The following is a 13,196-nucleotide window of genomic DNA, read 5'->3' as shown; positions in this document are numbered from 1 at the left end:
CTCAAGGTTAATAGAAAAAAAGTTTATTCCCCCTATTCACAAAAAATTAAATTAAAATGGGAAACATAACATCCAACCTGCACCACAGTTGAGCAAAAAAAAAAAAATACAAATTCAATTGCCAGCCTTGATATCAGATTGAAACAGTTATGAATGAAGGTATATGCACCAACTTCTTCAGTCCAACCACAACGTCTTTGACATAATCAAATTGTCCGCTATAAAACAACGAAAACAAATTCTTTAAACAAAAAGAATAAAAGGAAAAAAAAACTTTTAAAGTCCAGAAGAATTTGTGCAATGGAGCACAAAAAAATAACAAAATAAATTAATAAAATCCAAAACTCATGAGCATAAAAAAAATAAAACAGTGGCCAACTAGCATTTAAATGTATTTCTGTAGAGCTGAGTGTCTCCTAACATTGTGAGAAGTGAGACTTCAACTTCTGACCAAACATTTGTGGCACAGGATCCTTCTGAACAATTCATGTGGGGAAAGAAAAGAAAAAAGAAAAGCATCACCAGTTGCTTCTCTCCGCAGCTCAAACCTCAAAGTCGGCCTACCTGATGAACCTGGATAAGACGCTCCGTGTGGCGACGGACACAATCCTCCTTTTTTATAAAATACTTCACTATAGATGTGAGCTGATATTCAGGAGGAAAACAGCACTGGACCTTTTCTTCTGGTGAAGAGAAAACCGCAATTTTAAAGTGACCCAACAGACTGGTGCTGATACTCAAAATGACATCCAAGCAGTACTCAAGTACACACCTCTATAGTAAAACAGCAACTGGCCGACAGCCATACGCACTTCCATTACAAGCGTCCACTAACGATGACTAAAACCACCACCACTCTCACATGAGCAAACGCGTGTCAGGGGAGATCTATACGGACGCAGTGCGTTCCCAGGCAGATCCTACACAGTGTCGACGGGCGGATGTATGGCATTGGCAATCACCAGTTTGATCAAAAGCTGGAGAAGTACCTCATTAGTCCAGCAGCGCGTTGCAATGCCATTGATAAAGCTCTTAGAAATGTGAATTCCTCCGAAATGACAGTTATAAAATTACTAAAAAATAAAATAAAAAAAAAGAGCAAGCCTCGTTGAAAAGCGCGTAATGACCAGGAGCATCCGTTGCTGAACCAAACCCTTCAGAGAAAGACTGCGACACTGGAACACGAATATGGACCGGCGCACTCTACAGATCCAAAATACTGCAATTAAGATGTCTGGCTCCTCTCAAATCCTATTCAATCCATTTCAAGGAGGAGCACATTATAAAATTAACTATGTTAAGAGGCCTCAAGTCTTACCTAGTAATTCCCCCCATTGCTTATCATTTAGCATTATGCTTACTTTAGCTAACCATTTAACAGTCCCTAAAATCACTTATCAACAAACCTATATCTCAAGATCAGTATATTATTACAGTTTCTTACATTTGAAATTCTAAGTTTCTTACAAAAGAAAAAGTGCATTTATATCAGTAAGAATCAAGTCATTCTTGGTGATGTCTTATCGCTCATTAAGTTTGTTTCGTAAAGTCTTTTAAAACAAAGCAGCAAAAATGATTCTCCACCTGCCTACAGTATCTGAACTTTGGTTGCAGAGTTAAGCTCATTCCTGTATTAATCTACCTGTAGTTGATCCACACACACACCTTTAAACCAAAGGGACAGATGGACTACGGACAAACAAACTAAGCACCCGACGGCTTCCAATCATGGCAGCCTCCCCGTAGTGATAATTATGCATGAAACAAAGCAAGCAACCAGACGGACACTTAAACATGCGTCACTAAAGTGGTGATCAAATGCCATGCGAAACGTGGTACTGCGATGGTCAAGCCTTAAGAGGACAAACCTACTGAACCCCCCTATTGGGGGGGGGAGAGGAGGGTGTTGGGGAATAAAAGACACCTATGATGCGAGAGGAAGAAAATCACTTCAGCTAAATGTGAAAAGACCCCATGTATACATGTGTAATTTCTCCGTAAAAAAGGTGCAGACTACCTGTGCGGGTTTCCCGCTTCGTTACGGAGTAAAAGCGTCTCGCGCGTTTCCCGTTCAGCGTCGGCCCGTTTGAACACGTCTACATGTGCGAGTCTACGACTGCGTGCGTTGTGGTATTTGGGACTGTGGCACGTTATGCTGGTTCAGATAATTCCTGTTTGTCTACCCGTCTGCCACCCCGCCCTCACCCCTCCCAGCCACCCCCCACCCCATCCCTCCCAGCCGCCCGCTATCTTATCGGAATAATCAAAAATCGAGGAGAGGGCCGCTTGAAGCCCCTCTTGAGTCCTCGCCTACCTAGGATTGCTGCGCTGCCGTTGGCGAAAGTCACCTTGGAGCGAGTTGGATTTAGTGAGGCGTTTAGTCCGAGAGGTATATGTATATCCCTAGTTTACCCTCCCATACCCACCCCCCTCCCTCCCTCCCTCCCTCCCTCAGACACACAGGGCACTGGGGGAAACGAGGCCATCCGCTAAGTGAAGGCTCTCAAGGCCAGTCATCCCTCCAGCTCCGGTTTCTCCCCACAATCTGGGCAGTGCAATGAGTTCCCCAGTAACCCTCCCCTACGTTAACCTGGGGAAGAGACAAACAAGAAGGGAAAATTACAAATGACACATCCCAGGAGCAACACCTAGAGCTCATACCAATGGTTCAGGGGAGGAATGTGCTGGACATACCTAACAGGTTGGTGTCCTGCGTGGGCAAGCAGGTAGGGTTAGACGCCGTAGCAGGCCGACAGGCGCTCCTTTAGCAGAGGGGGGAACTGCTCAGAGAACTGTTGCCAGTTCTCATCTCCAACCTGGTCCTTGAAGCCATGCAAGATCTTGGGAGAAAAGAACAGAAAACCATTACGAGGCGGAGAAAAAAAAGATTTTGTTCCAACTGAAATTAATTTCTGAAATAGTTTGTGTGTTGCGTTCAGGAAAAACTGCTCCCCCACACAACAGCAAGCTCTTCACACACTTCTCAGACTCAAAAATAATTATCCACACCATGAAGTCGGGTTTCGAATGTCTGATAAGAGATCATCACAGAGTGAGGCGAGCAAGTGTTGCACAGTGAGGGAGCATATGATCGACAATAAGCTACGGGTGTGTGTGACAAGCTGCCATTCAGTAATATACGATATTCCTTTTAAATGAAAAAACCCACCTTGTAAAACATGTCTCTCAGGTCGTCCTTGGGGCTGACCCAAGAGGCAACAGCGTCACAGAAGAAGATGAAGTCCTGCACGGAGACAGGACTCGTTAATAGGAAACTCAGCGGGGGTGAAGAGAGACTGGATCAGAAATGATTTGGGAACTAAGTATCATCGCTTTTCAATGAGCTGGAACGCACCTGCACCACTCCTGCAGGGTTCACGCCGATCATCACGCAGATTCCCCTGAAGGCAGAGTCCTTCTCCTCGTTATCACGGATATTCCTTAGAGATGTGCACCTGAGAGGAGGCACAATGACAACGTTTAGGTTGTTAGTTTGGCCCAAAGCCAAAAAGCTTTGTGATTGTATCTTATCATGAATATATGTTGCAACCAGAGTGTACAAAATAAATGACACCATATATTAAAATCGGTAAGAAGGGTATAATGTCATGAGGCCAGCATGATCACCTCACCATGGTCTAATGAATTGCTGCAGCTGGGGGGCTACTTCTTGTGGGCAGACATATCCCAGTCTGCCAATAGTGATGGCTGCACGCAACAAGAGAAAAGAAAAACAATTAACTTAAACTCCACTAATACTTTGCCATTTTTTTAAAAAGGCATGTTCCAAGTCAGGCCACGTGTGTACCTGTGTTCTCCAGCAGCGTCTTGGGTGTGTTTGGTCGATTGATGATCTCTACCAGGTGTGGCAGAACCATGCCCACGTACGGCTGCATCTCCGCACCTATAAACACAGGAAAACTGTTCAAATTCACATGAAGACACTCAAGATTTTTGTAGTTGCAGAATTGCACATAGAATAGATCACACACACATGTCTAATCAGTCACGCATGTTGTGCCTTGTCTGGATCAGAATATATAGGAACAAAATGTATCATTCTGAGTCAATGAGCTGGGTGTTTCATCATATCCAGACACTGCACGTGACAACGCAGAACAGACCAAACTTCAACAGTAAGAGCGACCTGCTTTCTCACCCATTTGCATGGAGATCTCGCCAATGGCCCAGGTGGCGTTGTTGCACACCGAGATAAACTCCGGATTCAGGTTAAGCCCGAGGATGGGCATGAACTCAGCTGGAGGGAGGCCGCGGACACACACAATGATTACACCACAAACAGAAAGACAGCACCAACACACATTTGTTTACAACCTCGCAGACTCCCATTAAAAAGACATTGAACAATCTATGTCTACAACAAGTATTGCCCATCGATGCCAAGAGCGGCTCGATAGCCAGGGGGGATGGGGGGGCAGAAGACGTCCCGGTCTGCACTTCGATCCAGCACTCACCAGTGCATGGTTTCACATGGAGGAAGCACGCCTTGGTCAGATCGCCCAGCAGTGCAAAGGAGCTTTGTCGAACCTCCGGCATTGTATCCTGCAACACAAACCGGACCCCGTAGTGTCACCTCGGCTTCCAGTCAAAACTTTGTTATTCTCACATCCATGAAATCATACCTGCATGCATTGGAAAAGCAGGGTCATGATGTTCGAGCGAGCCACTAGCTGTTCCACATGAGCCCCCAAACCCTCAGCCAGGCCGCTCAGCAGGTCCAGGGCCACAATCATGAAATCCTTGTCAGGGGCCTCATACTGGTCTGGATGCTGGTTGTACATCTATAAAGATACGGCGGGGAAGTGTCACCGTCTCTTATGCATCTGAAAATTGATCAACGAACACACAGAGCAATTGTGTGTGTATTTGTGTGCGCATTCTCACCATAGCCTGAGCTAGTGTCTTCTGGACGAGTGTGACACAGCGCTGATAGACTGGCTCACAGTAAGGCAGAAAGCCACTCTGCAGGGCGGTTGCTACAGACGACAGACACTGGGGAAAAGAAAAAAGGATTATAGTAATAAGTTGGCACTGTGTATGCTCAATAAAATATACGAGGAGAAAATAATTCCTTTATCTTTGCAGTCAGTCAATCCTCTTTATTTTTATCCAGCAAAGAGAAATAACTGATCAACGAATGAGTTTTCTTCAAAATGTGAGCCGACAATTTAAAAGGGGTGAAATATTCTAGTATCGAGCAACTGCCCCCAAAAAGTCTGGATCAGAAATTATAGGAACATTGTGTATCATTGTAAATCAATGAGCTGGGTTTTTCATCACATCCAGAAGCAAGATAAGACTTTAAAGCCGGACTCATTGTAAAGGAAAAGATTGTTCTGCTTACAACAACTGCTTACCTCTAGCAGTGGGAAGAGATCTTTGTCTTCGTCTTTTAGCTCATTCCACTTGGCAATAAGGGGGGGCATCAACTTCTGAATGTACTCCTGAAAATCCATAGAAATAAAAGTGAAATTTTCATTACATTAGCTAAAATCTAACCAAGGTCAACTGAACAAACCATCAAACCTTTTTCAAGTCAAAGGGACAACTTAAAAGCGCAGCTCTATACTTCACAGGCACTCACAGGCTGATTGAGGTGGTGGCCCACTGAGTCTGCCAGAGTTCCTATGGCATCGTAGAGGATGAGGAGATTCTTGTGCTGGTACTTCCCGAAGGCAAACACCAATGTGTCCAGGATGAAGCTCAGGTAGGGCACCAGCTCCGTGCACGCCTCCTCCTCCAGGGTGGCAAACGCACTGAGGGGACACAGAGGAAGGAAATGGGCAGGTCAGCATTTGGTCCAGTGATACGGTTCTGGCGGACTGCGTACAGGACACCGAGGAAGGGCTCACCTGCACGCGGCCTCTTGTACCCTCTTGTTGCCATCCAGGATGCGTTTGAGAAGCTCCGTCATAAGGGGTTTGAGGTAGGAGTCGGGGGGCTGAGACACCACCCAATGTGCGTAGCGACTCAGGGTCCAGCAGGCGATTGAGCGCACCAGGGCCTTTTTGTCGCAGAGACACTGGATGAGGTGGGGAATGAGCTCGGGCAGGTAGGGCACCATGCCCTGCATGCAGCCTACGGCAAGGAGAGACAGTTAAAGAAAAACAAAGCACAGATTTCCACTAAAGAAACTTTCAATTGGCTATGAATCCCCTTTAAGGACCATACATAACTATGCTTTAGGGAAAGCAATATTAGCTGAACCTCTCTTGAATAGGATTGTATATCAACCATTTCAGTGGAATATTATGGCCTCTCATTACAGCTGTATCAAGCTTGAACAGTGTTCATTTCCAAAGCTAAAAACTAAGATGCCAATCTGGATCAGAAAATATAGGAACTTCAAGTATCATTTGAAATCAATGAGCTGGGTTTTTCATCATTTCCAGATGCGGGACAGACTTCAGGAAGATCAACTTCACAATGAAAATACTCAGGTCATTAAAATGTAACTTCAGTGTTTAACATCAAACACTATGAACAAAAATGAGCCAGACACAAAAAAACTCTTATCCAGCTTTTAGCATTAGGACTAAAGGAAGGACAAATTCTCAGACAACAAGTCGGGGAGTTTCTGAGAAGCAACCGGTCCAGTGAGACTTACCCTCTGCTATGGCCCCCAGGACCAGGATGCCAGACTCCTTTATGACCCAGTCGGGGTGGAAGAGCAGGCCTTTCAAGAGCGGCAGGAGGTGGGGCAGCAGGTCGTCGCGGAACACGTTGGCGAGAACGTCCAGAGCTGCGGCCGAACACTTTCCTACAGCAGAGAGATCCCAGTCAGTCAAAGGCTGGCTGACCGGCCCCGGTGCGTCACACAGGATATAACAACACTGCGATTTTGCCCACTTTGTGTCCTCTGCTAAACGCCAGAACACTCCTCCCTCCAGTCAGCGCATTTATTCACTTACGCAGGTTCCAGTCCGACAGTGTATCGTCGTCGTCGTCATCATCGTCATCATTGTCCTCGCCTTCCTCATCCTCCCCCCCTCCTTCGTGCTGCAGGGTGACTGTGCGGGACTTGTGGAAGCGGGGCTTGATGTCCTGATCGCTATCTGGTACGGCCTCGTCTTCCTCTACATCCCCCTGGAAAAAACAAAAACAACTTCACTACAAGCACACTTAAGATTAAAAAAAATTCAGGGATGGTTCTAAATCATCTGCCTGTCATTATCAGCGGCTTTGAATGCACACTTCTATGGTTTGAATTTTGATAGAGGATTTATTTAATTTAGTCAAAACATGACGATCTAATGTTAGATAGCCATATCACACAAATCTAACATGGATCCTACAGTCTTGTCACATCTGGATCAGAAAATATAGGAACAAAAAGGTATCATTGGATATCAATGAGCTGGGATTTTCATCATTTCCAGATCCAAGAAAAACTTTTAAAGTCCAACACCAGGTTGAGAATGTTCTTAACCTGTAATGTTGACTTGCTCACCCGGGAATTTCTCTTTAAGTTTATCAAGTGAATGAATGAAGAAAAAAAAAATACACAGAAGTGAACATTCAGATCAAAAGAAACCAATCGCTTACAACGGCATATTTGATGCATTGTAGAGGACTAAAAGAACAAAGGGCTCACCTTCAATAGTATGATGTCTATTTCCGAATACTTCATTCCATTTACCAATATAGGCGTTAGTCTACATCAAGGGGGAGAAGGGGTAGGCTGTCTTGGTTAATTTTGCCAAAACAACATCTATTGAGACTAGAGTAGTCAATATGCTACTCACTGCACCAGGTGTCCAGACAGCATCTCCTTACAGACGGGTTGCTCTGCTAAAGTCAGCCAAAACTCACACGCCTCCAGTGCCACGTTCTCATCAGGGTCCTGGGTCCTCTGCAGCATGTACTGCAGGGGATGAGCGAAGTGGGTTTGAGACGGGCAACGTCAATAAACAAACATTTTGAAGGGTGGTATCAATATCGACAAATCTGGATCAGAAAACGATCTACATGAAGTATCATAAAAATCAATGAGAAGGGTTTTTCATCATGTCCAGATGCATGGCGGACCCAAAAGTCCACTTGAGGACACCGTCGACATGCTCTTTTCCACACTTACCTGGATGATGCTGTGCATGTGGGGGATAAGGCGGTCTATGCGGACCTCCAGTAACATGACCAGGGCTCGGCACACGTTCTTTCGAACCTCAGAGTCCTCATCTGCTGCTAGCGCAAACAAGCTCTGAATGGACAAAGCAGAAATCACAAGAAAGCCGTTTTAATGGAGGATTCACACAAAGAAAAAGGCAAATAGGGTAATTTATTTATTTTAATCAAAATGACAACTTTCTCTGGTGTGCCAATTCTTCACAGCTCACCTCTATGAAGGTGTCAATGTTGTCCATTAGGGCCTGGGCTCTGCCAATGATGAACTGGTTCACACAGGCGATGGCGTGGGACCTGCAGCGAATAAAACAAATTAGTGGAGTCAAACAGAGCTAGCGAACTGCAATAAATACACCACATTTAATTATATTAACATCTGGCTTTGCTCCACCTTTGGTTACAACAATTTTTGGGACAGATTGTTAGCTGATCACACAAATCCAATATATGGATTCTACACAGTCTTGTCACATCTGGATCAGAAAATATAGGAACAAAAAGGTATCATTGGAAATCAATGAGCTGGGATTTTCATCATTTCCAGATGCCTGTAACGTTGACTGGCTCACCCAGAAATGTTTCTTGAAGTTTATCAAGTCTCCTCTTTTAGAATATCTTTTGTGCAGTCAGTTTAAAAAATGTATAAAGGTGAAAAGACACCTTTTAAAAAATTGTAACAGCATATTTGCATTGTAAATGGGTAACACCGAGGCGGGATACACATGGTAGCGAAAACATTTATAATTTAATCCCATTACCCAGAGTATCTGGAGTAGACCATGAAAGTTATGGTCAGTTCAACGTTATCATGCATCCCACCCAGATGACTATGACACCCAATCAGCCTCTTTCTCTCTCCTGTACCTAATCTTGGGGCTGCAGTGCTTGAAGAACTGGAGGAATTTAGGAATCATAATGTTGAGGGGTCTGTTAAGAGCATCGCTGTCCAGAAGCTCCGACGAATCCTCACAGATCTTCTGCAGTGCTCCAAATGAGCCCTGAGACACGGACATACACAGAGAGGCTGTCAAATCAAACGCAAACATACAAGAACACAGAGGAGAGAGTGAGACTGCATCAGCACATAAAAGTGAAGCAAAAAAAAGGTACTTGTGCAATACACACACACACAGCTATTCAGCTGAAATTTTTTCCTAGAATAAAACTTAATTTACTTTATTTTTAAATCTGTCGGAACGCAAATATAATCAAGTGTGCGTTTAGGACTCCAAAATGTGAGCTGACTATTCAATCAAAATATTAGTATCGAGCAACAGCCTGGACAAATCTGGATCAGAAAATATAGGAACATTGTGTATCATTGTAAATCAATGAGCTGGGTGTTTTCATCATCTCCAGAGTCAAGAAAATAAGTCCTACATCAGCTTAAAGGTTTTCCCTAAAAAAAATTGCATCCTTTAAAAATATATACAAACCAACAGATGATCCAAAATCACTGTACCCTTGCTACTTGATGGAAATATTTTTTAAATAAATAAATTATTTGCATCCACCAACTCCACGGTTCAGGATTAATGTACAAATTTTACTAGCTGGGTCTGCTATGGTGGAGGACATCTATCCACCCACATTTTCTATGCCTTTAAAAACAGAAAGAGCCCGGTTAGGTGCACACCTCGCAGGTGTTGTAGTCCTCCGAGTTGAGCAAGTTGCAGAGCTGTGGAAGCAGCTCAGGCCATGTTTGTAGCTCTCCTTTGGAGGAAATGGTAGTGATCAGGATGCCTAGAGGAGCAGGAGAGAAACCCAAACATCAGATAGGGACTCCTAATCAATGAGACTGGGAGTCTGTGCAGCGGGTCTGGATCAGACAGTATGAATACAAATGCCTTCACGGGAACTCAGGTATATTTAATGTTTTATGCATCATCTCCAGAGGTGGGAGCATAGGAATGGGCTAGGTGTGGTAGACGCGGCGACGGACAGTACACCAGAGGTAATAAACGCCACACGCTGATACAATGGCCCCAAACCCACATACTCACCAATGGTGGCGCGAATGAGCGGCGACGGGTCCCCGATGTTGTTGAGACATTCCTGCTTGATGAAGTCGGCGACGGCCGTGGGGAAGTTCAGGTAGTGGGCCTTCACATTGTTCTTCAGTATCAGACCACTCAGAGAGCGAGTTGGCTCGTCTGAGGAGAAAGCAGGAGGCGACTAAGTACACGATTGAAAGTATAAAGACATCATGAATCACATTTCCAGGCATGTGCAATTTTTAGGAAATGGCCTCTAAGAGAAAAAGCACATCTACATCCACTCACCTTCAGTTTTGAGTCTTGTGAGAACAAAGATGAGATAGTTGTTGAAGTCGGGGAATTGGTTGAGTTGTTCAAGTTTCTAGCATGACAGTTAAGGACTATTACACTTTGAGCTTCCAAATTAAGCAATTAACTGTGGAACTCTGTTATAATCAATTCATTAGATAATTAAGGTGGTAGAACTCAACATGGATTCACGTAAAAATAACGTCAAAACAAAAAAATTGTAGTTTATAAATAACCAAGTTAAATCTTCAAACTGGATAGCAACAGAATTTGATAACTCTGTAGTGAAGTAGTGATAGATTAGCATGGTGCACATGAAAATCCCCTTTGCACTAGGGTTACAATTATTCATCAGAATATTTAGTCTTATAAATCATCACTTGCTACACCATGCACGTCGTCTGACTGCAGTGTAATAGGATACTTGTTGGACTGCTCTCTGCGTGACTGTGTTGGGCGACTGCGAGTCTTTGAGCAGTTGGAGGACCTGCTGAAGTCCCTGTTCATCTGGCTGCCACTCCATCCTGAAATACAAATATAATTAATTCACACATCAATTTAGGCATAGTTTTTTTTTAACAGATTACTAGATTGGAGAAATCTGAACGTGGTTTCTGGATCAGACAGTATGAATACAAACACCATCAATGAGAATCAGATGTTGTTTTTTATGCATCACCTCCAAAGTCCACAAGAACAGCTATTTCTAAGAACGCACTGTATAGTGCTTTGCATGAAGCCCCATTAGTCTGCCAATTACTAATAAGAACACATTTTTAAACTATTCTCTACCACCAGACTTTACCCTAATCCTCAAAGTAAGGACACACCATTCGATTGGAAGAAAAATACCACCCCCCCCCCCTCTCATAATACGGTTATATACGTGGAAGTTACAAATTCCGCAGATAATCATCTGCAGAGTTTATAACATCCAGACAAAACAACCAATGTACCAAGTGGTTGAGGGAGTTGGAAATAAAACTGGAAGGTGAGGGTGCACATGGTGAGGGTGCGAGGCGGCCTCGGGGGGCCGCGAGGGGTAGACTAACTCAATGAGGGGGGAAAATAACGCTGAATCGGTTGGGGGAGCCGAGGAATACAAATAATTCAAAATCGGCTTGTGGAACCCTCAAAAAAATAACACGTGAACCGTTAAAAATCTTTGTGACCCGGTTTAGCCGCTCCGCGTTAATCCTACCTACCCCCACCCGGTCCGCTGGTCTAAATTACCGTCATTCTAAGGCCAGATTAATTTCTCGTTCAAATGTCTACACCGTGTGGCGGGTGCTGCTCGTGGACCTGAAACTGGCTATTCGACGGTTACCCGAGGGATCGCACTCTTCGTGGTTGGTGGAGTGAGAAAAGTTGTTACGGATTAAGTTGGCCATGTAACAGGGCCGCCATGTCCGGCTCGCCCGTTAAACCTCGCCGGTCACATCGTGTGGTTTTAATCGAGTAACTTTGACTCGACTGGTTAATTCACTTTCACCTCAACCCGTGTTCTCGCTTGAATTTAAGGTTTGCTTACTGATAATTTGAGATGCCTTCGCATAGTTACTGCGTTGCTTCCGAAGTTGCCCTTCTTGCTCGGGCCTAGTCGACACGGCAACACCAGGCTGGAGATGGCCACAATGTACCCGGCATGAAAATCGACAAATCCCGCAATATATTATCAAAATCCGCCCCCAAACCGGCCTATCATTTTAGGATTTAGAGCATATTCGAACGGTAAAGTATTGTATCGCTATTAACACGTAGTTAGGGGTCAGTAATAGGCGCACACTTGGTGAACACGTTTCGCTAACAGCCGTTAGCCGCTAAGCCGTTAGAGCTATGTCTGACTAACGCTGACGCTACTAGCACGGCTAATGCTACATAACGGACACTTGCCTGATATTCGCAAAATCGGAACCCCTTACCGGTTGAGGCGGTGTAACCGATGTGGAATACGTCTATACGTTTCAGAACGCGCTTATTTAAAACTATACGTACAATATTGACTTGAGAGTTGAATTATCGTGCTGGGCCGCTCTCCACCCGTGCTTCGTAGCGGTTCCTCTTGTTCAAATGAGCACGCCGATGGAAGTTGACCTATGACGGCTTCCGTCCAGGACACACTTTGCTAACAACGCGAGATGAGACGGCCCTTTTCTTTTTTCTAAAAATAAATGTTGGTTATTATTAAGCCTAAAACATAACGAACGAAAGCCTAGGAACAAATTAATAGATAATAATTGTACGGATTTAATTACATTACAGGGAATTTATGTTTGTTCTATTCATGAAGCTATCTACAGAATGTGGGTGTGGTTTGATTAGTTCATAATGTTAATGTTAGTGTGCAATCAGTTGCAACTCATAAAAAATGAATACGACACATGTACGCAACTGTTTGGTTTTTTCAGATCAAGTTAAATATATGCTACAATTTGTAAATGCAGTTATTAGCTTTAAATGATATTGTCCTTTAATTCTGGGCAGGATTCGCAGCAGATATTTAATAAGAATGCAGCTTATAGATTCAATCCTTCGATGTTGTTGTTATTTCATTTACAATAAAAACTTGAAATTCCTAGATAAGGAAATAAGAAAACACAGTGCTGTATATAAAAGTAATTACGATTAATATGAAATAAAATGTAATTAATATCTTCCTAAATTAAAAACGCATTTAAAAAAAACACTAAGCTTGTTTACAATTTTGTTTTTGTGGCTGATCTAATAAAGAACCCATATGGATGGGGAAAACAACCGTTAATAGCA

General features: G+C 43.7%; 1 protein-coding gene and 1 non-coding gene across 4 annotated transcripts; both read right to left on the bottom strand.

Annotated features, from left to right (window-relative positions):
* Positions 1–2,455: 2,455 nt before the first annotated feature.
* On the bottom strand, positions 2,456–12,512 carry LOC119220221 (transportin-2-like). Of its 3 annotated transcripts, XM_062565969.1 has the most exons (25): positions 12,353–12,512; positions 10,855–10,954; positions 10,428–10,503; positions 10,149–10,298; positions 9,782–9,888; positions 9,010–9,143; positions 8,358–8,439; positions 8,099–8,221; positions 7,767–7,885; positions 7,616–7,676; positions 6,933–7,107; positions 6,629–6,781; positions 5,874–6,099; positions 5,606–5,777; positions 5,379–5,465; positions 4,906–5,013; positions 4,644–4,802; positions 4,476–4,563; positions 4,160–4,258; positions 3,809–3,904; positions 3,633–3,708; positions 3,356–3,455; positions 3,170–3,244; positions 2,695–2,840; positions 2,456–2,590 (listed from the first exon to the last, which is right to left on the bottom strand). In XM_062565969.1, the coding sequence occupies exons 2-24, from the start codon at positions 10,951–10,953 to the stop codon at positions 2,733–2,735; spliced, it is 2,673 nt and encodes an 890-aa protein (XP_062421953.1). In that variant the 5' UTR covers position 10,954; positions 12,353–12,512; the 3' UTR covers positions 2,456–2,590; positions 2,695–2,732. The 3 variants fall into 3 exon arrangements, with proteins under 3 accessions (XP_062421953.1, XP_062421954.1, XP_037331929.1); XM_062565970.1 differs by lacking the exon at positions 4,160–4,258; XM_037476032.2 differs by lacking the exons at positions 10,149–10,298; positions 10,428–10,503; positions 10,855–10,954; positions 12,353–12,512 and having other exon boundaries at positions 9,010–9,169.
* On the bottom strand, positions 11,045–11,115 carry LOC119221158 (small nucleolar RNA SNORD41). Its single transcript, XR_005120661.2, has one exon. It is a non-coding gene; the product is annotated as a small nucleolar RNA SNORD41 (small nucleolar RNA).
* Positions 12,513–13,196: the final 684 nt, after the last annotated feature.

Source organism: Pungitius pungitius, chromosome 12, assembly GCF_949316345.1.
Source record: "Pungitius pungitius chromosome 12, fPunPun2.1, whole genome shotgun sequence".
In the NCBI taxonomy this organism is placed as follows: Eukaryota; Metazoa; Chordata; class Actinopteri; order Perciformes; family Gasterosteidae; genus Pungitius; species Pungitius pungitius.
Note: the sequence above shows the minus strand (reverse complement) of the source record. Positions and strands in the feature narration are given on the sequence as shown.

Excerpts from the sequence above, each read along its gene's own strand:
- LOC119220221 (XM_062565969.1), bottom strand. The coding sequence starts at position 10,953 with ATGGAGTGGCAGCCAGATGAACAGGGACTTCAGCAGGTCCTCCAACTG. Across the intron at positions 9,889-10,148 it reads GCTCATTCGCGCCACCATTG|GCATCCTGATCACTACCATT; the intron begins GTGAGTATGTGG and ends CTGCTCCTCTAG. Across the intron at positions 7,108-7,615 it reads TAGACATCATACTATTGAAG|GGGGATGTAGAGGAAGACGA; the intron begins GTGAGCCCTTTG and ends TGTTTTTTCCAG.